The sequence below is a fragment of the Lepisosteus platostomus genome, chromosome 14 (genome assembly GCF_059453375.1).
Source record: "Lepisosteus platostomus isolate fLepPlt1 chromosome 14, fLepPlt1.hap1, whole genome shotgun sequence".
NCBI lineage: Eukaryota > Metazoa > Chordata > Actinopteri > Semionotiformes > Lepisosteidae > Lepisosteus > Lepisosteus platostomus.
This window is the reverse complement of record NC_142624.1, coordinates 24,791,101-24,818,659: the sequence shown is the minus strand read 5'-3', so window position 1 is coordinate 24,818,659 and position 27,559 is coordinate 24,791,101. Positions and strand designations below refer to the sequence as shown.

At 35.9% G+C, this 27,559-nt stretch overlaps 3 protein-coding genes across 8 annotated transcripts in view; 1 reads left to right on the top strand and 2 right to left on the bottom strand.

Moving 5' to 3' along the window:
• osbpl6 (oxysterol binding protein-like 6) overlaps positions 1–14,325 on the top strand; it is a 62,958-nt gene extending 48,633 nt beyond the window's left edge. For all 4 annotated transcript variants that reach the window (XM_088605189.1, XM_088605188.1, XM_088605186.1 and 1 more), the window contains 9 exons: positions 457–710; positions 2,783–2,920; positions 3,630–3,693; positions 4,624–4,702; positions 5,866–6,010; positions 6,404–6,548; positions 7,318–7,444; positions 9,204–9,326; positions 10,014–14,325. In XM_088605189.1, the coding sequence (XP_088461315.1) occupies positions 457–710; positions 2,783–2,920; positions 3,630–3,693; positions 4,624–4,702; positions 5,866–6,010; positions 6,404–6,548; positions 7,318–7,444; positions 9,204–9,326; positions 10,014–10,122 (1,184 nt within the window). In that variant the 3' untranslated portion in view covers positions 10,123–14,325. The remainder of the gene's footprint in view (positions 1–456; positions 711–2,782; positions 2,921–3,629; positions 3,694–4,623; positions 4,703–5,865; positions 6,011–6,403; positions 6,549–7,317; positions 7,445–9,203; positions 9,327–10,013) is intronic.
• Positions 12,440–22,135, bottom strand: prkra (protein kinase, interferon-inducible double stranded RNA dependent activator). 2 transcript variants are annotated; one of them, XM_088605191.1, is made up of 9 exons: positions 21,964–22,135; positions 21,338–21,507; positions 21,019–21,103; positions 20,017–20,095; positions 19,247–19,364; positions 19,037–19,131; positions 18,227–18,392; positions 16,030–16,225; positions 12,440–13,456 (listed from the first exon to the last, which is right to left on the bottom strand). In XM_088605191.1, the coding sequence occupies exons 1-8, from the start codon at positions 22,011–22,013 to the stop codon at positions 16,068–16,070; spliced, it is 921 nt and encodes a 306-aa protein (XP_088461317.1). In that variant the 5' UTR covers positions 22,014–22,135; the 3' UTR covers positions 12,440–13,456; positions 16,030–16,067. The 2 variants fall into 2 exon arrangements, with proteins under 2 accessions (XP_088461317.1, XP_088461316.1); XM_088605190.1 differs by lacking the exon at positions 12,440–13,456 and having other exon boundaries at positions 14,622–16,225.
• A 2,100-nt stretch (positions 22,136–24,235) lies between these two features.
• The window catches only part of itgav (integrin, alpha V), a 36,497-nt gene continuing 33,173 nt past the window's right edge, over positions 24,236–27,559 (bottom strand). For both annotated transcript variants that reach the window (XM_088605183.1, XM_088605184.1), the window contains exons 29-30: positions 27,070–27,192; positions 24,236–26,635 (exon numbers count right to left, since the gene is read on the bottom strand). In XM_088605183.1, the coding sequence (XP_088461309.1) occupies positions 26,537–26,635; positions 27,070–27,192 (222 nt within the window). In that variant the 3' untranslated portion in view covers positions 24,236–26,536. The remainder of the gene's footprint in view (positions 26,636–27,069; positions 27,193–27,559) is intronic.

Sequence of the window (27,559 nt, the reverse complement as noted above, 5' to 3'; positions counted from 1 at the left end):
ATTTCAAAGATAACAGAGCATAAGTAATTTCCAAAACAGTTCTGGGTTCTGTTTTGTTGCTTTTGTGCATGTGTTTTTTTCTCTTTTTCCAGGAACTGTTTTGAGTAAATAGCAAAACGCCTTGAAACAGTGTTAGTACAATTACAGTTCTGTTATTGTAGGTTGTAGCCGCAGTAGTTTTAGCATTAGCACTAGAAACATTAGAAAAGCTGGTCAGCACAGCAGTTGACATCACTTGTAAGCAGGTAGAAAAATCTACTAATGTTTAGTCTAGTTTCTGTCAGTTACATATCTGTTCTTATTTAGGTTATATCCCTTCAATGTGATTTTAGCACTCTGCATAAAACTGATACTGAAAAGAAAAAAAACAACAAAACCGCCAAGGTGTGAGTGGGAAAAAAAAGAGAAAACGACCTCATTCGAGAGCCTCACTGTGTAACTGTCATGTGATTTTAGTGCCCAATGGAGACCTGGCTGGAGGTTCCTTCAGAAATGGTAGACGGACATGCCTCCCTGCCCCTTCCCCAGACACCAGTAACATCAACCTGTGGAACATCCTGAGGAACAACATTGGCAAGGACCTGTCCAAGGTGTCCATGCCGGTGGAGCTGAACGAGCCCCTCAACACCTTGCAGCACCTATGCGAGGAGCTGGAATACACCGAGCTGCTAGACAAGGCTTCTGAGACAGATGACCCATATGAGCGCATGGTAACACTCAAGCCAGAGTTTTCAGCTGGCTACTTCATTACCTACATTGCTTAGTTTTGGTTTATTTGAACTTGAACCTCGGTAGAGGGTGGCTGGTGTTTCATCTTCATCATCATTTTCTAACCCCTTATTCCTAATGAGGGTTGCGGTGGTAACAAGCTGGGTTTGTTAGACCCGACTTCCCTTTTCCAGCTCCTCCTGGGGGACTACCAGTTGCTCCCAAGCCAGCGGAGAGATATAATCTCTCCAGCGTCTCCCGGGTCTGCCCCCAGGGTCTCTGCCCAGTGGGCAGTGCCCTGTACGCCTCCAGTGGGAAATGCTGGCCAGTGTTGGTTTTTCGTTAGTCATCGTGTATTGCAGTATATTCAGCTTGGAGCGCTACAGACACAAGCTTTTTCTTATTCATTTTAACAACTTTCAGGAAGCTTCCAGTATAGGACTGCAAAACAAAATAAATGATGGTGAATAAAATTCATGAGTTTTTTTCTGTCATTATTGTTGGGACCTCTGAATTCTGTGCTGTAGCTGTTCTGTTTCATGTTAATCTGTGCAGCACAGTTTAAAGATCTGGACTGCAACTGAATATGTTATCCTTTCCTTCTGACTAATTTCCATATTCCATTGTCATACTTAACTTGCAAAGCATGAAGGCAATGATTTTATTTCTATACAGGGACGTTACCGATCGAAAGGTGATGGTTTAAAATGAGTCAGGTCCTTTTTTATCAAGAAAAAAAAAAGAAATCAGTGCACCACAAAACCCTTGGCATTTTCTGTCTCGTTCTGCAATCTGGTTTCTGATTTCTCCCTGAATGGAAAAATGGAAATTCCCTTTATATTATTGTGTGATGTTAATTTTATCTGAATTTCCAATTGTATGTGGAAATTTGGGGAATGGACCTATTGGCATATAGACAAGGACTAATAAAAAGATTTGAGACAGGTTCGAGACAGGTGTTTATAAAATAAAGGATTGCTATTATACTGAATGATATACAATTGTGATATGGATATCCATTGCACCAAAGAGGTGCACATTTTGCGTTGGTGTGGTGTTGAAATAAATGTTAAACTGTTATATTAATTAGTCTTTGACTCTTATAGTCTTGAATCATCACTCACAGCTGCTTATTATGAGGAATTCATAAATAGGATGTTGATTTGACTTCACAGAAAATGTGATACAATTTGTGCTTTGGTGATAGCTTGCACAAAGCAGACTCAAGGTTTCTATTCAGATTGTGTTATGTAATAGACCTTGCAGTTTGTCAGGTCTCAATGCATAGGCTATTTAACAAAAGCTTATTGGCTATATTTGGAAGGCAAAAAAGTTTAATTCAGCTTTGCTTCATTGTCTTGCAGTAATCTTTTATCAGTCCACAATTAAGGAGGCTTGGGCCTGGTATAAATGATAAAAGTCAAGGCTTGTAGATGGGGAAAATCAAGACATGTTTTATAAGTGTCGTGATGCGAGGAGTCACAGCGCAGTTCAATGAAGGTTTAAGACGAGTTTAATTGTGACAAAAAAGGACATTTCCAGAAAACACACAAAGTATATTTCCCACAGTGCCCCGAATTAACAGTGTTATAGAAGGTTTTATGGTCCGAGCCCAACCATGATATTACCATTAATGGTGGTTCATGAGTGGCCATTCCCAGTTACTATTCCTGATGATATTATCCCTCCTTTCAGCTATTTCTGAGGTGTCATATATGAACCAGGTCAGGAGTAATGAACTCAGAGTCAGATTTTTACAAAAGTCTTGGTTAATGTTTTCTTTACTGTAATACTTTGCTGGTAAATTAACTAGTTCTTCCTTATTAGTGTACCTCCTTCTTGTCATTGTGTTTTTCTCAAAACTCTCTGCCTTCGTAGATATTCTGAAGTGAACTTAAACTAAAGCAATATTTCCATACATGTCAGAGATAATAATAAAACCAAAAATAAAGGTGATGTTTATCAATCTGGTCTGGAGAACATTTTCTCATCATTGCTCTCTAGTTGATAATATAGTAATATAACACTAAACACCTGATTATTGATTTATTTTGTGCTAACATTTATTTTTTAGGTCATAATTGCTGCCTTTGCAGTCTCGGGATACGCTTCAACCTACTACAGAGCAGGAAGTAAACCATTCAATCCTGTGCTAGGAGAGACCTATGAATGTATAAGGGAAGACAAAGGACTGTGCTTTTTTGCAGAACAGGTGTGTTTTTATTTGTAATTTGGTCAAATGTAATTTGTTAACACAGGTTTTAATCTGTTTGAAATATTAATATACTGTTGACAGCTAAATATATGATAGAGTTAAAAACCTATAAAATGCTAAATTCTGTGCTAAATAAAGTATGTTAAACTTTGATAATTGTGAATGCCAATGCATTGATATGACCCATATAGGATGTTAAGAAACTCTTGTATGCTTCTTTTCTGGAAAATCCTAAAAGATATATTTTTTTAATTTTACATGTAATTTTACAACTCTGTATTCTCGGTTTTCAGTTGATTTCAGCAAAGGTCTCCAACACTTTATTTGGGAAATAAATCCCAGCACCTGTGCCACCTAGTTTAAGTGGTAGTATCATCTGGTCATGGACTTCAGATCAAGAATATTGATACATTCTATGGCTTCAATCCTAACTTGTATTTAGAAGTGTAGTCATTCCTAGCCATCTAGGCCGAATTCATCTGGTATGAAGAATAACAGTTATTTTTACCTTCGTAACATCTCCAGATATACAGTAAAATATGTTCAAATGTTGAATGAATGCTGAAAGAACAATGAACACTAACACAATAATGAAACTGCAGGATGAAATGTGCAAAGAAAAGTTAGAAATCGCTGGTTAGAAAAAAGAAAGTGCTGGATAACAGTTGTATCATTCTTTATATTAATACTTTATTGCATTTTTTAGGTGAGCCACCACCCACCAATATCGGCTTGCCACTGTGAATCTAAGAAATTTACTTTCTGGCAAGGTAAGGTACAAAATATACTTTTTGTTAATTCTTACTGACTACTAAGCTACTCTGACTGTTATCCGTTAGTAATTACATCAAATGGCAAAAGACATTTGTTGTTACAACTGTATAAATGTGAGGGAGATCAGATCACACTAAATCAATATTTTCTAGACATACAGTGGATTTTATATCTTTACTTTCTTACCTTGATAAATAGAAATGTGATTTAAAAAGACCTTCCTTGAACTAACATGAAGTGTGTTTAAATAGTATTGATTGAATGGGTTATTTGCTGTTAATCTAAAAATTTGTTTTGTTATACACACCGTGTTACAGTCTGAACACAACTATACAGTAGCTATATACAAAAATGTGGGCACCCCTGGTCAAATTGTATGTTTCACAGAACCTCTAAGTGAAAAGAAGGTAACAGCCTCTGCAGGATACAAACTTAAACATGACTTATTTCTGCACATTTTAATGCACAATTACTATTTATTTGCTGAATCTAACAGACTTGAAAAAAATAAAACAGTAAATGTGCCATGTGCAATAGTTTGGGCACCCTGTACTTAGTCACTCAGGTGGGTAGCTGCGTCAGCATGAGTAGGTTGTAAAGGAACAAGTAATAGGTTTATTTCATGCTGAAAAGAGAAGAAAGAAAACGCAACGTTTCAGCAACGTTTCAGCTGTGGAGACTTCTTCAGGTGTAGCTTACACCTGAAGAAGGCTCCACAGCTGAAACGTTGTGTTTTCTTTCTTCTCTTTTCAGCATGGAATAAACCTATTACTTAGTACTTAGTACCCTGCAGAGGCTGTGTTAACTTCCTTTCAGTTAAAGATTCAGTGAAACATGCCATTTGAGTGGAGCTGTTTTGCAAACAACTGTAGGTGTGAGTTTTAAACATTTTTAACCTATGCCAACCTAAATCTTGACATTTTTAGATATAAGATGGAAAAATAAATTCTGGGGTAAATCCATGGAAATCCTTCCGATTGGAACCATGAATGTGACACTTCCAAAGTAAGTCATCCAAATTTCTGCACTATATTTCTGCGGAGATGCTTTTTACCTTGTTCTTAAGGGAACATGAATCCTACCTATTTTATGTTTCTTTGTCCTGTTTGGTTGGGTTCGGTTGTGTAATTGTTGTGACCACTGCCTTGTGGCTCCAGGTTCCTGGGTTTGATTCGGGCATTTGGTGTCTGACTGTGTGGAGTTGAAATGTTCCCTCTATAATTGCTATGGTTTCCCTTCACCTCTGAAAGATATGTTGGCTGTATTTGATTGACTTTTCTAAATTGTCGCTTTCTCAGTGGCCCTGTAATGCCATCTAGGAAGTGAATAGTGAGGTACTCTCAGCCCTTTCCCACACCTTACACTTTAGGGATAAGTGACATCCCGATTAATGGTTTTCCAATGTGTGCGTTTTATTTTCTTTCTGCAATACTTTGTATGCCATCGAACTGATGTGTTTTCATTTTATTTTCTTCAGACTTAGCAAGTGGTGAGACTTAACCTCCTTAATCTCATTAGTGACCTTACAACACATAATTGTTTATCTTTTATTTTACCGGTTAGGGATGTACAAGTTTTATATATTTTTTAAAAAAAATCTTAGCCATTCCATCTGAATTGTTATTTTTAAAGTATTTTTTGAATCAGAGTTATTTGTGCCTGAAAAAAAAAAAAACAGCAGGAGATTATTACAGATCATGGCTGTGCCTGTGTGTGATTGTAAATGAGATCCTAAAATAAACCCTGATTCCCCAGCTGTCTGGATAACAAGACAATGGGTTTGTCTGTGTCTTGGCTGTTGCATGAATGAGATCGGTGGTGCTTCTTCTAAATTTCTCCAGAGATTTTCCTTGCATCACAAAAATATCCACTAAATTGGGTTTCGTTGTTGCTAAACCTTTGACATGGACATGGACATTCTGGTCTCATGTTTAATATGCTGTATGTGTGTGTATATATACTCATCTTGCTATCTTTAATTTATATAACTCCTTCCAAATTAATTAAATCTTTAGTCATCCTTCAATTAGTTTGATAATTCTACATAATTATTCATTTGTCCAGTTAAGGGAAGGGGTTTGAAATCAAACCATTTAAGTACTGAGATTTTTTGGCACAGGAAATGATGGTTTTTGCAAAGTCTTCATGGTTGTTCTGCTGTAATTTAGGTATGGCGATCACTATGAATGGAACAAAGTCACCACCTGCATACACAATATTCTTAGTGGAAGAAGGTGGCTAGAGCATTATGGAGAAATCACAATAAGAAATACAAAAAGCAGCTTGTGCATTTGCAAACTCACGTTTGTTAAGGTAAGATGCAAAGTGAAACTGGTTCTAAATGTTCACTGTGGTATAGCTCACACTTCCAAGTGTCCATGATGTTATTATTCATTTTGTACAGAGTTTGTAAATTACTGTAGTGCTTAGCTCAAAATGAAAATGTAAGCCCACATCTGTCTGTCATTTTGTTGAGTTTGTGTGAATGTTGTAAAGCATTGTAGGAGTAAATATTCAAACTTTGTGTCGTAAATTAGCTAATTCTCTTGAAATCTTACAGTGCGTAGCATTGATGAGTGCCCAGTAAGATTAGAAGTATAATTGTCAAACAGTTATTGTATATTATCTATTATGAATCACGTTTCTGGAGAGAGACAGTGGCTACTGTATATTTGCAGCTCTATTTGCATTTTGCCATCTTTCCAGGGGAACTATTGGAGTTCAAATGTAAATGAAGTCCAGGGGTTTGTGATGGACCAAGAGGGAAAGGTGGTGCACCGACTCTTTGGGAAATGGCATGAAGGACTGTACTGTGGTGTTGCACCATCTGCTAAATGTATATGGAGGACAGGTGAGACTTATTTGTGGGCTCTTTAGATTTTTTTGTTCCATAAAGATATTTAAATAACACGAACTGTCCAGTCTGGTGGGTTATAGCAATCTTCTCATTGAATTGCATATTACTTGTGCATACTTAAGTTAATAATTGGTGCCCGTGAAGTAATTGAGACAGCTGTCTCAGTAAAACTAGAATTTTCTGTTATCCTGCAGGATCAGGAATTAAGCTCCTGGTCCAGGTCATTCATTTCTGTGTCACCAGTGGCTTTCTTTTTGTTGGTGTGATGCCTTTTTCATATTGTAGTAATTCTGTTGGTAGAATACAGGGCTGCTGTTCATTAAGCGTGTCTTTTTGGATGAACTGAAAACTAAGGGGGTTATTGCACTGGTCGATGCTAAAAACCCATTTGCACCAATCAGTTCATTAAATAGCTTCTCTCTCCTTATTTTCCCATTTCACTGAAATATAACATGGAAACGTTGGGAATGATTAAAGTAATACATGCTGTACATTTTGCTGTTAAACTTGAATCTACTTTTATTTTAGAGACACTCGTCGTGGTGTGTTAACTGTGCCCTTTGTTGTTATTATATTATAATGGTTATGTACTATATGGTTATGTATTATGGGTTTATGGTAAACGAAAATCCAGCTCACTTGTTTTAAATGTTTTTTTTCTTACAAAACATTTATTCTATGTTTCTCTCAGAACAAAGCCACACAGTCTGCATAATATTTACGTTTATTTTTCCAATACAAATATGAACTTTTTGTTTGTTAGGTTCCATGCCCACCGATTATGAGTTATACTATGGCTTTACAAGGTTTGCTATTGAACTCAATGAACTGAGCCCTGAGATGAAGGATCTGCTTCCTCCTACAGATGCCAGATTTAGGCCTGATCAGAGGTTTGTTTGTGAATATGAATTTCTTATTTTAAATGAAAACTTCACAGTGGGTGAGCTTTACAGGCAAAATTGTAAAAGCCTATGTACTGTATTCTGATTCATACCAATGGGCTTTTCTTTACTGATCTCAAAAACCGGTCTTGTAAATATTTGATTCTTGTTTGTAAATGTACAGGCAATGCACATTTATTTAAAGGGAAAGGCTTTAGGGAAACAAAAATAAAGGTAGCCCTTGTTTGGAGGCAGATTTATTTTAGCTAGGAACAGATAATGGGTTTATTCCATGCTGAAAAAAGAAAGGACACAATGTTTTGGCTGTGGAACCTTCTTCATGAACTATATTTTAGTTAGATTAAACTCTTGTGTTTTTATCCACTATCTTATCACAACTCTTTAAAAAATGTACAAACAATCAAAGTAAATTCCACAGTTTATTACGGCTGCTTGTTTAATATCACAGACCTACCCCTTACATTTTTTCAGAAAAGACCTCTCTGCTAAGCATTAAAGATATAAATTACTGCCACCTGCTGGACACCCATTTTGAAATTTTAAAGAAGAAATGAAAGCAGAACAAGTATCAAGTGCAGCTGTATGTTATTATTGTAAAACAATTTTATTGAATATGAACAGTCACTATATTGTTTGCACTAGTGTAAGGGTTACTAAAACCTATGTATTAACAATAATATTTGTAATACCTAGACTAGCTGTGTAAAATTCAATTCCAGAAGTGTCTTTTGGTTTTAGTTACAGCATGAGCTGTTAACTGAACATCTGTTCATCCATTTTTGCTTCATCCAATTCAGTGTTATAGGGGAGGCATAGCCTATCTTGGCAAGTAATGAGTGCATTACAAGGTGGGGTATACCCTGGACGGATTGCAAGTCCATCGCAGAGCACACAACAGACATACTCACACCAGGGCCAATTTTCCAAAAAGCCAATTAATCTACCAGTATGTTTTGGACTGTAGGAGGTAAAAGTAGATGGAGGAAACCCATCCCATGCACACACAGGGGTACATAAAAACTCCACACAGACAGCATCCCAGCTATGGAATTGTACGCAGGGCCTCACAATGCTAACTACTGCACCAACAAACTGCCCACCAACTAAACAATTCAATCTAATTATTGTGGTAAATAATGTTTCTTTGAGTCTTTTACAATTGATAAAACATTTCATTCACTTCATTGAATGTACAGTCATCTGTAAAACACTTTGGAGCCAAGTGAGGAGTACAATTATGCAGTTAAATAATTGAATTCTCTATGTAACTGAGAACTCAGATGGAGCTTATACTAGAAAATACTAGGCCTCCCAAGAAATGGTTTTGAATCCCATGACCTAGGCTTTGAGAAAATACGCTAATGAGTTGAATTCGACAACTTCAACACAAAGTTTCAATGTTCTCATTCTCTCTTTCTGCATCGGCGACTATGAATTCAAAAACACTTAACCTAAATGACTATAATAACAACATAAACTGGTGAAGCTACCAAAAATGATTTGTGATCCTTATCATCGATCTTAAACACCATTAATTACAATCATACCATTAAACACAAGGGAACATCAAAGGCAAAGATCCTTCTCAGACAGTTAGGGACTTTGAGCCGGGTTCATAACTCCCAAGACATAGTTCATAATCTTGTAATGGGCTGACAGGCTGACATTGTTGTCTGTGTTGACAGACAGTAGCATGACAGCAAAGCTCAAAATCAGGAGCAACAGAATTCAGTGTCTTTCTAAACAGATACCTGGAGGAAGGAAATGTTGAAGCTGCAGCCACAGAGAAACAAAGGATTGAGGAGCTGCAGAGAACAAGAAGAAGATGGCTTGAAGAAAACAATATCAAGTATCAGCCTAGGTTTTTCAAGTAAGTGAAAATAATGCACACTCTCCTCAATCAGGCCCTAGAGAAGTCAGCCTGGAGAAAAGCTGATCAGCTCTGTGATTTCTTGATGGGAATACAGGGTCAGGCTGGTTACCTGCCTGCGTGTCTGTCTGTGCTCAAATTCAACCAACCATGAAGGAGCTAGGAAATCATTCTATACCAGGGTCTGATATTTTGTTTTAAAAAGCGAACTCACAATCTTTGACGAGCTGACACTTTATGGTAAGAAGTAAGCTGCCCAGAAACGTTGTCAAACCTGAAGCCCAGGCTTCGTTCACAGAACCCTGGAAGAGATCCTAATTAAACTACTTGGAATCGAATGAGCTAGGTGGGATTAATGGCCTCCTCTTGTTGTAATTTTTTTAATGTTCTTATATGGCGACTACAAAAATTAAATCCCGAGATACAGATTAACAAAACGTTTTCCTTGACTTTGAATTTTGTTGATAGGAAAAACACTTATTACATAAATTGAAAAATTGTACTTATCCATAAATGCTGTCCTTTAACATGGTCTTATACTGTAAGTAGTACATTGAGATTAGTGTGATTTTTGCCAAGGTGTTCCACAAAGAATCCCTTTTTGGACAAACACAGCAGAGAATTTTAAATGTGTTTAGATTTACCTTTTTGTTTAGTTTTTTCTCTCTGTTCATATGTAACCAACAGGAAAATCATTGATGCCAATCGGAGGGAAAAGTGGGTGTCCAACAACACATACTGGGAACTGAGGAAAGACCCTGGCTTTAGCAAATTGGAAAACCCTGTTCTTTGGTAACATTTGGGTAGCTACGCTCAACATATCATCATTTTTAACAAAGAAGCTTTTTACCTATGCACAAATTTGACCATTTCCGTTTTTCAGTACAGAATCAAGCTGGCTTTTTTTTGGGGGGGTAAAAATATCTTTATTCTGTGACCTTTTGCTTTTGGAGATGGATAATTAGGAGCTGCAACATCAGAAGGAAACTACCATTGCCTGTTTGTGTTCTGCTGGGGCAATGCTTTTCTTACACTACTATAAAGCCTTTTCCATCACAGAGTGCTCTATAATGACTTGCAGAGACCGGTTTGTGAGAATGATAGAAAATGAAGATCTATCAGATGCTGTTATGACTTTAAAGAATGTCTTTGCCTTAAAACGCAGTGATTGCTTTCAACACACTTCTTAAACATGGCTAATTTTAAACTTTAGATAGAGCCCAGATGATTTTAAAGGTCCAAGATTTAGTTGATTGTCTAAATTGGGCTTAGTTACATATAGTTTACTAGAATGCCAAGCGTGTCAATAAGATGTCTTTCATTGGCTTGAGTTAACTTGAGTTAAAAGTGTACAATGACAAATATGAGCACTATAAAACTTTTATTTATATTTATAAAAAGTCTTAAACCTTTGCTTATGTTTTTTTTTTAATTTAGGTGATGGGTACACAACAAAGTCAACATGTTAGGGGGATTATTCATCAATGTTTTAGAAACGTGTGAAAGGGATCTTTTAGTTTTCATATAGCTGAATATGTGTCACAGTTATATTCTCTCTGGGGGCAGTGAATTGCTTTGTAAATATTTTATACAGTTTTGAAAAAGCATAATGGTTATTGTTTTGGATTATAAATCTAGAATTACTCTGGAAAATATTTTATGATGATTTCAGAAATGTAGGATTATAAAATAATAATAATTAATAAGGTGACTATGTAATGCTACTTAAGGGTAGAGAGAAATCTTTAAAAGCACAGTGCAAAGTCAGTCCTTGTAGTGGAACATACTGTTACAAGTTACTGTTACTGTTACAAATAGTTACAAGTAACTATTTGATTTTAGAGTGGTGGGTTTTTAGCAAGTGACGCACTGAATTTGTGATCCAGCTGACAGGAACACATAACCAGTGCTTCCCTTAAAAGGCAATGACAAAAATGTTAATTTTTAAAGATGTAAATACATTCATATGATTTCATTAACTTTAAATTCTTTCCGGTGATGAGAAATTATTCCTGCCCAGACGTTTTGGCAGGATACAGATTGTCCTTCCCACAGAGCCAGCCTATTTAAAACTTTGGCACAGTTTCCGAGATGGAGCAGTAGCTTGGGCTTACCCTTACTGCTTTTTCCCCCTCTATTTATATCTAGAATAAAATCCCAAATTTGGTGCAGCATATGTCCTTACATTTAACCCCTGATATCTGTTGTTTTCAGTGGATTTCTCCTTTTGCAGGCCAGTGGGTATTAGTTGCTCTTCTTTGCTTTTATTTCTCTTAGTTTCCAAAGGGGATCCTGGTACAATCCATGTGTTTTTTTATGAGAGCTAACCCTGTTTATTCAAAATAAACAGACTGCTTGCTAGTTTATAATTCCATTCAAGGAAGGGAGTTCAACCCCATAGTTAATGGATAGATTTATGAGAACAGTCCTCTTCATGTTACAAATGGATCTTGCAGTAAGCAGAGACATCTACTGACCGGGCAAAAATGTTTAGTTGCTAAATTGGAGGCTAGGTTTTAAAAGTAGTATTATAACTGCAGTAGTGTAAGATAATGGTAGTTGTATGTACTATTATTGTACTTTAAATAATACTGTTAATTTATATAATGCCATTAATGCTTTTGAAGGGAATGCATGAGCAAATCCAGAAAATTATTTTTAAGCAAGAAGGCACAGACAGATAATCCTTGAACAATATGTTTGTGTTAAAGCAAGCCAAAGAAATGCATGATTGTATTTTGTGTTTAAAATTACCAAATGAGTAATTTCAAATACCCTGGAGAGTATATTGCTGTAAGTTAATTTACATTGGAAAAGCGGTACTGTTTATACAGTATTTAAAATATTTTTGGAACAGACACTGCATTTCTGGCCAAACATTTAAGAATATTTAAGTTTTAATATCCCCTTAACATATTTAAACAAGCTGTAGTATGCGTCATTTAACTGCTGTGTATTTATAATGAGCTCAGTAAATGAGTTTTTTTAATGCTATTCTGTATTTAGTTTGCATAATTTGAGCTTTTTATCAGTTCACGTTGACTTATTCAATAAGCAGAGTACTTGCTTCTGAATTCTAATGAACGTGCAACATTAGCATTAAAAGCAGGAAATCAAACAACATACTTTATTATCAGCAAAATGACTACAAAGAAGAGTCAGCACATTCATTTATCAACACACTTTTGTTTCTATCTGTATAACAATATACAGTACATATAATCTACATTATATTTCTTATACAACAGATTACTCTGATAGTCTGGTAATTATTTTCCATATTTTTCCATTAATCTTGCAATTGGCATAATTTAGCACTAGTTTGATTTTTTCAATAAAACATCTCCATTACTTTATTATGAATATTATTTAAAATACAGTTGTGGCTTTCTCAGTAACAATTCCACTTGCTGTGCCTTAAAATAAAAAAAAAACACCCCACATCCACAAACCTCAACAAATAATTGAAAAGGATTCTATGCGTGGCTCATTGTGTATTTGCACTTCATCAAAAAAGGGGGTTTTCATTTTGTTACCTTAACATTAAGGTTACCTGAACTGTGATGTTCAAAATTGAGGTGTTGTTCTGCAAAGTGAGGAAAATTATCTAAACTATTGGCTATTCCGCATAGTGCTCTGTAGTACAGCCTTTAGTTATAATTGATTTTGACAAATACTGTAATGAACGTGGCTTGTAATGTTGAGCTATCTGAAGGATTTGATTCCATCTGATCATGAAGATTTACCTGAATGCTTTTTTCCTCCAACTAGTAATGGAATGTTTTGAGAAAGGAGAGTAATGTGCTGTCCCACGTTTTGCGTTGGAACAGTCTCAGATTTGCGTAAAATAGTAAATGCAAGGAATGTATAGCATTCATATACTGTATTTATCCTTTTACTTCACGGAACATTAATTTATCCTCTAAGGGCCCTCATGACTTCAGTTTTCTTTGTAGAATGTATTTGAGAAGGCTTTGTCCAGTAATTCTTGTTCTCTGCTATGCTTATACAAACCATTACAAAGTGAGTGACTTGTGTATTAGCACACCACCCTAGAATGGAATCATTTCAGCTTCATTGGCTGCTGTATTTCACATCCAAAATGCAAAAGGATTCCTGTGATTTCTCACCTACAAATAAAAAAGAACTTCTTGAAGTATTCTAGCTTCACAAAACAAGGAAATGCTTTGAGCTGGATGCTGTAGCGGATAAATAGAACCGCTTTCCCGTTGGCATAGTCTTAAGACTGTTCTCCTTCAAAGGCACAAAAATTAATTTACAAGCAGGTGGTGTGTGAACCAAAACATCCTGGCCTGGATTGGTCAAAAGTTTATAAATGTAAACCAGGTGAATTATACATTTTGCTGTACCTCAGGCTTAAATGATTTTGGAAATTTCCCATATTTTATATGGGACCAAATTTATGCAGTGAACTACAATGAGAGGCTTGAAAACATAGTTTGTGGTCATTCCAGTTCAATCACTAAAATAATAATTGAAGACCTATCATACTTATAGTCATCATGGTAGTCACCATTCATCTGTGAAAAGGTAGGTTTTCCATAACGTACACAATATGTACTTTTTCCTTAAATGAATTGCATTGAAGGCTGACTGGTTTAAAGGCAAAACTCCTGTCTTTTTAACTTCAGGGCAAACCCATGTTCTGTTCCAGTAGCACAGAGAAAACATTAAGAGCACTGTGTAATACCTGTTACAATGTTTATTATAAATGCATGTGCAAATGACATTAGCCTGCCAATGAATGTTGCAAATGCCTTATAAAAGGTCATTTTTGGTACTTTGGATTATTCAAGTTTTAAGACTAACATGTACCTCTTTGGTGCTGTTGGGCGCTCATCTTACAGTTACATAAATCCAATCTCCAATGGATTTTTCTGAAGAAGTGCAATTGTATAATTACATATACATATCTTCTCATGAACACTCTGTACACTGCTGCTAAATAGTGCTTGTTCTAATAAAAAAAAGAATACAATGTCTGGAGTCCTTAATTATGGCTGTTTGTTACTCAGGAACTACAGAAAGTTACTGTATTTTTGTCACATCATTCAACTGTATGTAGAAAATCCTGGACCATATTAAAAAAAGTACAAACATACAAGTTAGCAAAGCAGGGTTATGCCTATTCTGTTAACTATTCTTTACAAATTACCATGTGGGTAATATTCCACATTGTCCATACATTTTGGGCATAATGCTAGAGTTTTTGGTGTTTTTGTAAGATGTATGATCAATCATGTATAGGGAAGAATCAACAGACCGGACAGTAGATTAAAATGTCCTGCTCAGCGTCTTTTTATTTCAAAATGCCCCAACAGGGTGTAATAAACTAATAGATAAATGAATAGTTACATACAAGAAAAGAGATCTTAATATTGTCTGATAAACAAAGGCTGTAATCTTACTACATTTCACACTCTTAACACCTGTCAAATGAAAATAATCTCAAACACTAAATTCTGCATTCACAGTTAACACATTTTTTGTTTGTTTTCCAAGGATAGACTGAAAATATCATCCCACTAAAATTATGTCCGTTTCTACAAAGAAACATCAATTTAATTTAACTTTTTCATCCTGTGGTGTGCTGCTTCCTTGGTACACAACAATTAAAGCAGTCTGTGCTGTATATGGCCTTTAGTTATGCACTCTGATATAATCCTTAAGATATTTTACCAGTTTAAATTGGCATTACCTTAAAAACGGAATAGGAGGCAAGTAGGATCCTGGTTAAACTGTCAAAGGAAATGACTTAAAAAACATTCATTTTTCAATTTTTAAAGAAATTTCCTCTTGTTCCTCTTGTTTGAGCTTCTGTGATTAAATGCTTTTCAAGTTTCACTGCTGGACTGCTTAACAAAAGGCCAAGATAATTAACTTTAGGTTACCAGCAGGTGGACTCAAGGCTGTGTCCAAGTTTAAATCCAAACCAGCACCCACCAGATAAAAAGCTAAGATACAAAACAGAACTCTTTTCCATTCTGTGCAAAATGAAGTTAAAATGAGACTACAAAAACACAACAAGTATCAATGCTGTGCTATTACTTAAATATCAGGCATATGTCAGTTGAACCGGCCAACAAAATAAGTTTCAAATCGGCTTGCTACTCAGCTTTGCAAAATACATGTTTTGTGCTTCTAGCTGGTGTTTTTTTTTCATTGCTCTCAGTAGCTGCTTGCAATTCCCAGAATGCATCAGGTTATGGCTTTACTTTACAAATCCTTTGGCACCTTTGGTTATATTTGATTGTTAAAAATATTGGAGAGGCTACAAACTGATTCAATAACAAAAAGCAAAGGTACACACTATGGCATTGTTCTCCTTGACACAATATCATATGACAGGATAATAGAAGCACCATTTTCTTTTATTTGGTGAAAAGGGACAGACATTTGCTAAAAGGCTCCGCTTTCCGTTACTCACACTCTTTTTTGTGTGAAATAGTTGTAGTTTAATGGGGGACAGTATTGGTTAAAAGTCCTTGAACTACTCAAAGCAAAGAAAGAAATCACTGCAATTAAAATCACTTCTGCAAAACACTAAGGAGATGTGCAGTTCACATTTCCACTGCTTCTTAAATGGGAGCTGTTTTCTTCATAAAATTGTAAACAAGTCCTTTTAAATGTTTAAATAATCCCCGATTACATTTCCATATTCAGTATTTTATTTCCAACCCACCTGGAACACTTATTGTGCCTGAATGAAAACGTAATAGCTTAGTTAGTTCCGGCCACAATTTTGACGTACTGCAGTGCACTGTGTGCTGCGTCGTTGTGTGCATTGCCACAGGTGATTCCAGTGCCATGACACACAATTACCGGAGAGGTGGCAAGCTCTGCCAAACACTGGTACTGCCCGTTCACTGTCAGCTCATCTGCAAACGAAAAACATTCACACACTCGTTGAGCTCCTTTGAAAAGACAAAAAAATCCAGTCCGAAACTTCACTAAATCTGAAAATTAAAATGACAGTTGACAATGTACGGCACCCTCTCTGCGAATTGAACATGCCCACAATGTGTTTATTCACAAGTTGGTCTGGCTGATGGGGTCTTGGATGGAAGAAGATCAGCGCTGGATCAAACCACTAAGAGCAACCTGCAAATTAACTGCGCAACAAACTAGGATTGTAAGACGAAGCCAGCTAGTGAGTGAGCATCTCCCTGCCCCCTGCCAGAGTACCCATTAACCAGCATCCTCATTTCACAGTGGTCTTGTTTTTGGATTGTAACAAACACTCCATATTGCTGGTGTGAGAAATGACAGGCTGAAGATGATTTGACATGCTCACAGTTTTACTGTCGCTTTCAGTCTGGAGGCAGAGAGAGAAAGTGCAAGCATCCACTGGAAGCAGAGAAGGAGGGATTCATGTTGTTTATTTTAGCAGATGACTAGAAGTGTGAGATTACTATTGTTTGTTTTAGTTTATCAGTGTTATTTTAATTATCTTAATGCCAACACATTAATGCTTAAATGATCACGTAAGTGAGGGTTCTCTGAAGAATCCATACAGTGCCTTGAAAATGTTTTCACTTTTACCAACTGTCACAGTATTGCAAACGAGGTTTTCAATTTTCTTTTTATTTTAACAACTGATGAACAAACCGAACACACTTACATACCATCATACCAGCATACCATCTTATTAGTGGGATGGTGTGTAGTTTGACCAAATTGCCCTAGGTTCATTAGGGATTGCTGATGAGATCTTCATGTAAGTCTTGCCTTACATTTTCACTGTTTTTAATTCAAGATTTTGACTAGATGCCTCAAAGCCTTTCACTCTGTTCTTACCAAACCACTCCAGTGTGGCTTTCAGTGTGTGTTTTGTCCCTTTGTCCTGGGTCATGATGTTAAAATGTAAGTTTCTGAAGCAGTTTTAGATTCTTGGGTGACTCAAGCAGGTTCTAATCTGGGATTCAAGCTTCCCCGGCTCTGCTCATGACAGTGTAGCATCCTTATAACATGATGCTGCCACCACCGCCACACTTGACCAAAAAGTTTTGATTCTAGTCTCATTTGACAACAAAACGTCCTGCCACAAGTCTGCAGTATATTTTACATGCTTTGTCACAAACCTCATACAAGAAGATGCGTCTTTTTCGGCACTGGCTTCCTCTCTGCCATTTGTACATAAAGCTCAGCTTGCTTACCGACTCCCATCTCAGACACAGAACTTTGCAAATCTTTCCGAGTCACTCTCGGCCTCACAGTGGTACAGTAGCTTTACTAATTAGTTTCCTTCATGCCCGAGTGCTCAGTTTAAAGGGCAGCCAGATCTGGATAGTTTCTGGATGGTATTACACACATTCCCCTTATTAATGGTGGACTTTATCGCACTCAACAGGATATTCAGTGACTTTAAAAACGTATCCCTAATTTAAGTCTAAATCTCCTTGGTCATCTTGGTTGGTGTGTCCTAACACTATGCAAATTGTGGCTTGAAATTGAATAATTAAGGGAACTTCAAGAGGGAGGTGTGTTTACTCTAACGTCAAGTTTAAAACACTCAGTAAACAGAGACCAAAACCCTAATGTTGTGACTTTTTAAACTAATCCCTTTCACCTGAATTGATTTAATAGCTGGTGTAGGAAAAGTTTGGATCAATAGACAATTAAGAATCTTCTACATATCTTCAAAAATTATTTAAATACTCTCAGCATGTTTTAGCTTTATCTGTTCGTATTGGACTGTGTCATTTCTAAATACACGGCAAAAAGTCCTTTTGAAAGTGTCATGTTTGCAATGAAAATCCCCCAAAAATATGGACATTTTGGTGGATGAACTCTTTTATCAAGTACACGGTTTGAAATTCAAACACAAAAACCTGTACAAGGTAAAAATGATCTGCTGACATTAGCAAAGATGAACTCACCAATATTAAGGTATGTGATCTCAAAACCTTGCTCTTCACACAAATCTGCCATCATCTGCACATAGTCCGTGTTGGGAATGCTCAGGGGATTTCTTTTCAACATAGTGATTTTTTCTGCAGAACAATTCCGCAGAGACTCCAACCTGAAACCTGTTGTCTTAGGCATCTGTAATGAAGAAAATGTATGAAAATTCTGATGTTGCGACACTGCCATCCCGGAAAACAGGAATTCAAGAGTTAGGACAACCCTACACCTGATTAAATTAGAATACACCTTTCGTAGCCTTCATTTTGCATCCCTCTGTTCTCAGTATCACTGCATTTGACAGCAGCACCATTTCTATTCCTCCTTGTCAGAGTAAACTTGATACACTTATATAAACCAATAAGTCTGCATGACCAGGCTTTTGTCCCCTTTCTATAGCTTAAACTGCATACACAGGAAACCATGCTGGATAAGACCAAAGTTACTGAAATAAGTAATGCAAAGTTAAAAATGGAAAATAACATAATTGAACAGATATCTTTCATACATCTAAACAGATGCAAGTCTGAAACTGTTGGACTTCAAAAGACATTCTAATATTGAACAATACAATTGGAATACCAAGAAAAGCTGTGAATTATACAAAATGAACAATATTCACAATCATGTTACAAAATGATACCACTGTGGCAGTTTTGCATTCCACAAGAGTGCACATGTACAGGGAAAATAAAAATCATACAGCAGGGATTCACTAACAAGTGTTACACCTTTCTAAATTTTGGAAAGTGACAGCAAAGAAATTTGAATGTCAGTTCACATACCATGGAGATGACGCAACTCTCTGACAAACTCTGAAGTTTTGCAAGCATCTTTTCAGCTGCAATCCTTTTAGCTACCTTTTTCGAGCTTCCAGTCCCTGTAGAAAATCCAGAGTTACCATCATTTATAGAAAAAAACTGACTTTTGAGTTGAGAGAATTTCACAGAGAAATTCCTGCAAGAGTGGGAAATGGCTTAAAAACAAACACATACCCATTTCTGTAAATGCCTCTACCTTGCAAGTCACTGTGAACTCTTTCTTGTGAGGGGGGCCAGCTTCCACAGAAACAGAGTATTCTGGGAGTCTCCACCCTTTATGCACGGACATTTCCTGTTGAGGAATTGTAAATAATGCTTAGGCTGTGGAAAGTGGCTGAAAATAACATTGTTAATGATACAGTCCAGTACAAAGTCTAACGTATGATCAGAAAATACCTTGCTCAGATCTAGCAAACAATAGCTTGCAACTGTAATTCTGAACTACAAATAAGGTAAAATCTCTCACTAAAGATCAAAAATGCAAACGTCAATTAACAATCTAGTTGTTAGTGAATGACTTACAGAGGAGTACCCAAAACATATAAGCAGGGGTGACTAAATTGACTCTGATCACAATTATACTAAGTAAAATAGTGTCTTGACTAATTGCATGTGAACACGAATTTGGAGTAGTAGTTAGGTTTTGAACTCCTAATCTGACGGTCATGGATTCAGCACCCAGTTGGGGAACACTGTTGCTGTATCTTTAAGTAAAGTACTTTGCCCAGACTGTTCAATAAATGGGTGCTGATAATTGTAATTCAGACAAAAGACAATTGTAATTCAGAATTGGAATCTCTATAAGTCACTTTGGATACAAGATTACAAAAATAATGGGACACATGCACTTGTACAAAATTACATCACATTTCAAACACAACCTGCAACACTCACAGCTTTTCTTTCCCTCAGATACAAAATGCAGTACTGCAGAAATGTAGTACCTGTAAGACTCCTATAGAATTTGTTTGATTTTGAGGGTGTTTGGCTATGATACAATCTTCAGTCCTTGGCAAGGAATGGCTGTGCACAAATTTGAAAAGCACAAAGAAATTAAATTGCATTGTATAAAGGTATATTTAGTTTTATATCTGAGCTTATAAGTTTCCCTCAAAGGTAGTAGTTTCACAAAATTATACATACAAAAACATAATACTTGAATTATTTTATTGTACAACATACAGGAGCTCAGCAAAAGGATTCATGGGGGTTCAATCTGCTGAACAAGGTTAGAAAGTATTCTTAAGCTCCCTTACATGCACAGTTCATCACTTTTACTCATATGTTAATGTAAATTAACAAATGTTAATGAACAAAAACAGAGCATGCAAGGGCTTTGAGAGAGTTAGCCATCTCATTTGGAGGACAGTTTGAGTCGGGGGTTATTGCATGAGCCTCAACCACAAACTGCTCAAGTATGTGGCCAGTGTTGTGGGCTTGAGCAGTTTAGGGTATCGTCAGACTGCAACACAACGATAACCCCTGTATCTTTCTGGAGGCCTCTGAGCCTGCAGGTTAGTCAGAAAGTGCCACATCGTTCTTCTGCACTAACTTAGCTGTGGGCCTCACAGTGAGAAAGATGACAGATCTGGATGACACAGCACAAGCTGTGCACTGCGCTTGACAGGGCAGAGGAAGCAGTTCTCATCCTTCCCAGTGCTGGTCGAAGCCAAGTTGATTCAAAATCATCATAACAACGAAATCATAAAATTGATTTAGTAACATTGCTCTGCTTACTTGCTCAAAAAGGCAAGTTCATTTAAATTAACTTAAATTAATCAAACCTATAACCTGTCAGCACTGTTAAATCAAAACGGAGCATAAGGCTTTTTCATAATTTCATTAATATTGTTATTCGTATGGTTTTTACTTAACAACAACAACAACAACAACAACAACATGTATTATCTTTTCCCCAGCAGCTGACACAGTATAAGAAAACTCACCCATCACCATCAGGGTCTTCTTTTAAAATGTTCAGAGCTGCTTCAGCAGCGGTATGTTTTGCTGCCTTCTTACTGTTTCCTTGACCTGTGGTTTGTAGGGGAAACAAGTTGGACTGAATGCAAACACATTGCAGATTGCCTTGAATGCATTTTAAATGATCATGCTGAAAGCTGTTTTAAAGATCAAAGCTTGTACACAAACGATATTTTAATTTTAAAAAACGATAGGCCAGTAGAAGCCTTCCAGATGCTGATGGCGTCATTGATAGTAATATGTAGTGAGACGTGTTTGGAAAAAGAATTTTTCAAAGAGACAAACCTGTGCAGGTAATACTTCCCACTGTTACACTGAAAATGAAAGTTGGGAGGTGGGCGTGTCCCTCCGCCTTTTCCATAGCATAAACAGGCATTTTACCCGTCTTTGTGCCATATTCATGAAGAATCTGAATTGGAGTTTTTCCTGGACAGCCAGTGACCATTTGTTCTACACTAAAACATACACGAAACAAAAAACAAACATACCTTTCTTAACGTGCGTCTGTAAAAGAAATGTCGTGAACATAGACTAAACACAACGACCAGACGTCCATACTAATTTTTGTTATTTTGTTTTTATATATACAGTATGTATAGTTTAGCACAGAAATACCAGATGTCCCCAGTACACATGCACAAGTCTGCAGAATAAATGCTTAACAAAACGGAGAAGAAATCAGTAGCTATCACGCCTTCTGAAAGTTCACGAGTCATAAGAGAACATCTTAGTTTGAACTTGCTTCTTATTTAAAACTTAACATGTTTAGTTTACTACAGTTATACTGACACCGTTGTCGGCGAACAGGTCATGTACTCATGTTTTTAAAACAGGCACCAGTATCTTTTATTTAACCACAAATTGTTGCCGTTATTCACCGAACCACTCGAAACCTGAATAAAAACACTGACCTTTCAACAGAGCTCCTTTTAGACGCGGCAGGAAACCTCTCTTGGGACATGTCGCAATTGTTGCTTTGAAGGGTTGAAGTCGCGCTAAAAAGGCTCTCTGCTTATATTTCGATCAATGGGTTAGCTGGCTGTCTGTCACTAAGGTCATAACTGCCGTTTCTGTTCCGCAAATAGTTTCCGGGTTAAGTTTTAGGTATTTTCCGGGAAAACAAAAAGGAGAAGCATGCGTAATTTTTCATCCATCTTTTTAAAATAAAGAATATAAATGTTTGTATAAACGTACATAGCTGTTACGAACAAAAGACTTGTTGACAAGTCATTGTATGTTTGTATCATAAATAAGTCAAAGATGTTGGAACACCTATACGCTCATTTTTTGTTCCTAGAATAATCTCTTAAATGTTTACTGAACATTCACTGAAAACCCAAAGATTCCAGTTTCATCCACGCAGAAAGTTTGGTAAACTGTGCCTTGGTGATGTGGTTTTTGTAGGTGAATTCCCATCACCCTTCCCTGGTCTGAGAAGAAGGAGATCCCTTTTGTATGAAAGTGAGTTTCCTTTTGTGGGGAACTTGATTTTTTCCCCGAGATTAAAGTTTTCATCTTCGGACACAAACAGATGTGTTATTAACAATATAAATAAATGAAGATCATTTCAAAAAGTGTAATTTTTCAACCGATTTAAAACACTAAAGTCTATGTTTATGCATAAAGGTAAAGTGGAGAAAAAAAGGTCAAAACCAATAAACAGAACCAAGATGCCCCTTTATTTAAATCCCAATCTCAAACCATAAATACAAATCAATGAACCCATTACACGAAATTGTAAGGGCACTGACATATAGAAAAAGATACATTTTTAAATGGAGTGATCATTATGTGTGCTTCATAAGCAACTGGAAATATTTTATAATATACAACTGGAATTAATACTGTATTAAGACTATAACACCAGAACAGGTTTAAATTTACATTTTAAAACTCATTTTAGACATTTCACAATGCACTGTCCAATTTTCTGGGTAAAACCAGTGATTTCCAAAACAAGTCTTGGTATGAAATGATTGCCAATTTTGGCAAAAATTGTACATCAGAAAACAGATGAAGAAAATAAGGAATTGCATACATGTTCATTAATTCTTATTTCAGTTTAATCTGGTTACTTTTCATGATCATGGTAATGTGACATTATTTCCTCATACTTGAAGGTTCAAAGAGAAAAAACAATGGGGTAAATCAAAATTAAACAAAATACATTTGTTAAAGAAACCAGGATATTTGCTACTGTATTTTAATAAAGACATTGAGAAATTAGTCAAACCCTGACAAAAGGTTAATGTAAGAGATAATAAATAAAGCTGTAATAAAACCATTTTAAAAAGCAAATACAAATTATCTGTAATCCACAGCTATCTACCACTTAATAAGAGGTTTTGTGTTGCTCTGTAATTCTAATTTACTTTTAATTTCCCAACTGCTGTACAAAGTTGAATTTATTTTAACCCACGCTAATCTATTCACCCAATGTGGGTGACTAGTATTTAACACACCTAAAATATAAATATATGTACTGGAATAAATGTTTATTGTGTGCAGTTGCACAGACTTGTAGGTACTTAACAATGAATATAGATAAAAGTTGTATAGTTTGGGTTAAACATTCACACCCCAATGAGCACTTGTCTTAAGTTTACTATTTTGTTATTTTAATGCTATCCTAAGAACGTACAAGCATATTTTTTCCCCATTGTTGTTATGACTTTAATCATACAGTTTTATTTACATTTTGCATGTGTAAGTATATGTGTGCGTATGTATTTAAAAACAACATATCTGAGAAGGCAACTGCTATGTCAGTAATAAAAGAAATATTGCACTTAAAATATTTACTGCTTTGTTACTGTAAAGAGTGCAATTGATCAATGCCAGGATATTCATTTGACATTTGGTCTGAATAAGATGAAAACCAGACCTACTCCAATAGTGTTTTATGTATTTTTCCAAAGTATTTTTTCAGCAGTTTAGGGTCTATACTGAAGCATTTTAGAAACACAACACATCATATCTGTTAACTGGTTCACCTGTTTGCATCATATTGCAAGAGATTTGATGAGCAAATATGTCAAATGATGTTGGAACTCATGCTTCTGTGATCTCAATACCTCTAAAATGTTAAATGGCAAAATGTGCAAGAAAACATGCCCTTAAGAAACATTCACATATGAGTTTGCACATTCAAAAAAATATTGGTAGAACCCAAATAAAAGCTAGTTTTGTTTCTATTTCCTTTTTGGCTTTTAGCACGATTTCTGCATTGCATTGTAAAAGGTTTGCACTGCATCAGCTTGTGGGTAACCATTTTCCTAGTCCCTGCCTATTTAGAGTCCATGACACACTGCCACCTACACTGTGTCTCTGCTGTTAGACCCAAAAATATCAAACACTTCAAAGTGAGTTTAGAGATTTTGTGGTTGTTTTTCAACCTTAATATAGGAACCTCCCTCTGATTTAAGTGCTATGTCTCTCAATCTATGCTTTACTACTTGTACCTTAACAGGGGACCAACTTGAGTACACTGTGACTTGTATGATTCTTGACTAACTGAATTTTACTGCCTGAAATTCTTTTACAAATGATGAGGTAATGTCATTACCAAATCTTAAAATTATAGACCTAACTTTCTGCGTTCTAAGGTTATCTTGATTCTCAGTTTGTGTTTCTAAACATTTTCAGCATACTTCCAGCAACAGGGCAGTATATCATGTAGTTCATCTTAACAAATAATACGTATCAAAAGCATTATACTATAAGTAGATATTTATCACTACATCTAGAAAAATAAACATTTTCTATAAAGCAAGGTGTCCAGTCCTAGTGCTTTAGGTTCTGTGTATGTGCAGGTTTTAAATTTCAGATCTTGATGGCCTAATCAGTCCATTAATGGCTTAATTAGACTGATTTAATGACTTCAGTTGCTGCTGCTTTAAAGAAACCTAAACAATTTGCAGACATACCAGCTACTAAGGTTCATAATTAAGACACCCCTGCAACAACTGAAAATAAACTCTTGTCATAGTAAGCACTGTTATGGTATAAAATGCTGAATGCAGATACTGAATTAGCATTCTATTAGTTTTCTATCTGCAATTACTTTAACTTGACTTTAAGTTAAGTTGTATGTTATTACAAAATTCTTACTTGATAAATTGACCTAAAATCAATACACACACACATATATACACATACAGAGTTTTTGCCAAACTCCTGATATTACGTACCATTAAATCTAGTTGTTCTGATCTGCATTGCATTGTAAGCAGTAAGGTTAATGCTGACAAGAATACTCACTCTGTTCAGTAAAGCATGGGGTGATCTCTACTATACATGTGTAATCTGACAAATCACTGCAATATAAATCAGCATCAGAAAAGCCTAAAATAATACAGATGAAAATGCAATGGAGAAGCCATTGAAAAGAAAAATTACTGCATTACATTAACCCACCATATAATCTAAATGTTAGAATTTTGTTTTGTTTTTTTTACAAAACTGTGGTCTTGCAGAACCTTTCTTTTCATTCTTTATCTACATCAAAAAGAAGCAATTTATGTACAGCCTCCCATGAAAAGTAGGAGGTAGGATTATTTTATATTCTTTGCTACTCAACATAATGGCAAAATTAGTCTTGGTGAACTTTAAACCTATTTAAAATTTAAGTGAAATTAGTTGACAACACCACCAATTTTTAGTCAATTTTAGTTTGGAAGACCTTAACATTTTAAAATATCTAGAATCACTTTTGCACTTTTAATATTCAACAACATTACTGTAGCCATTGTAATGACAAAAATGAGCCCTGAAAAAGTCCTCCCTTGGTGTCGATTTTTCCACATACACAGAAATTTTATTTTGTTTCTTATTGCCATGTCAAAACACTGAAAGCTAAGACCTCAAAACACTTTCATCAGAAGTCACAACATAATATAAAAAAGGTTAGAAACGAGAGCTATTCATTCACACTGTCTAGCTCATTTGGTTGCTAGTCACCCACCTGTCATTCTAATGCCTTTCAGCTTTTTTCCTACCTAAATAAAAATAATAAAATAATCTATAAAAGCGTCAGTGCACTGAGTTGCATAGAAATAACCAGCAGGTAAGCAAACAGTAACAAGGACTGTAAGCATCCTCAATCACACTGGGAGTCAATGTTTTAGAATAAATCACAGTGGTCTATCTTTAAGTAATCTTCTATTACTTTAATGTTCTGACTGCTTGTTCTGGGCAGTTCTGTGTTTGGGAACGCAAACAAAACAAATCTCAAATGTCGGCTTAAATACACTTTGAGAAACTGATCATGATTTGCTTCTGAGTTCTGCTCTCCTACTTAAAAACTAAAGAAAAGGTTTGAAGTGTGTCCAATTACAGTGGTTACGGCACTTTTCTGTTGCCCTGGCTACTAAATAATTTTTCCAATAGTACAAAACTGTGAGTGGACACTGCCTGGGATTGAGAAACTCTGTAGCAAACGGTTTGGCCACACATGGTCACATGTCCCCAAGTCCCAGGAGTCTTTCAAGCTTCTGTATTTCCATCTCCATTCTCCTGAGGCTGCAATTGCTCTTTCTCAGTGCCATCTTCCTGGGGCGGGCGCACACGCTTAAAAAAGCCAAACTGAGGGAAGAAAACACAGAGCACCAGTGAACGAACAGTAACCACTCATTTGTGCCTGCTTATGGGTCTTCTGGTGACCACATATAGACTGAGAATTGACTGGAAAAAGAAATTAAGCTGAGCAACTGTCAAGAAATCTATGTTAATTTAATTGATTTAACTGAACCCCGCTTATCAAAGCTTTTTCATCACATCACATTCGAAACACATTTCTCTCTGTATTTTGCAAAATGTGACAAACTTATTCTGTCGCTTCTCTCATATCAGAATTTATCACGATTCTGATTCAGATTCACCATCTCTAGTCAGGAAAGCACAAACAACTTTGTGTCATAAAATAAATACCAGGTACTTAAATAAATGACAGATTATACATTTTTCTAATAAAAGCTTTAAACCAACAGACATTTAATTAAGCAACAATTCAAATTTACCTTATACATGACAAAGATCAACAGAGCCAAAAGAAGGAGCCCAGCAAGAACTGCTAGTGCAATTATCCACCCGGGCACTGGTGGTGGGTTGTCTATTATAACCCACATAATAGAGGTGTTAACCTTTGTAAAGCGAGAAGAGTAAAAACTGTTATTATTTATGTTGCTGGAAATGTGTGGCTTGTATCAATGTTATTAGTGCTTTTCACAAATGAAGATTAAGAAAGTAGGTTTATTGCAAAGGTAAAGGTATTCTGAAATTTCACTATTTATGCAGCTAAAGCACATATAAATCACACATTTTAAGCTGTTGCTCTTGATTATTGTGATCTCTATAGTGATAACTAATTTAACCATATTATGCATCACACGTGACACTCTATTCATAATTTCTAAAATTGTTCAAAAACATCACTATGAATGTAAACTGAGAAAAAAAGAAGCACATCTAACCTAAGCAGAAAACAACAATTGTATGGAATAAACACTG

Excerpts from the sequence above, each read along its gene's own strand:
- prkra (XM_088605191.1), bottom strand. The coding sequence starts at position 22,013 with ATGTCCCAAGAGAGGTTTCCTGCCGCGTCTAAAAGGAGCTCTGTTGAA. Across the intron at positions 21,104-21,337 it reads GGGAAGTATTACCTGCACAG|GTCAAGGAAACAGTAAGAAG; the intron begins GTTTGTCTCTTT and ends TACAAACCACAG. Across the intron at positions 18,393-19,036 it reads AGAGTTGCGTCATCTCCATG|ATGCCTAAGACAACAGGTTT; the intron begins GTATGTGAACTG and ends TCTTCATTACAG.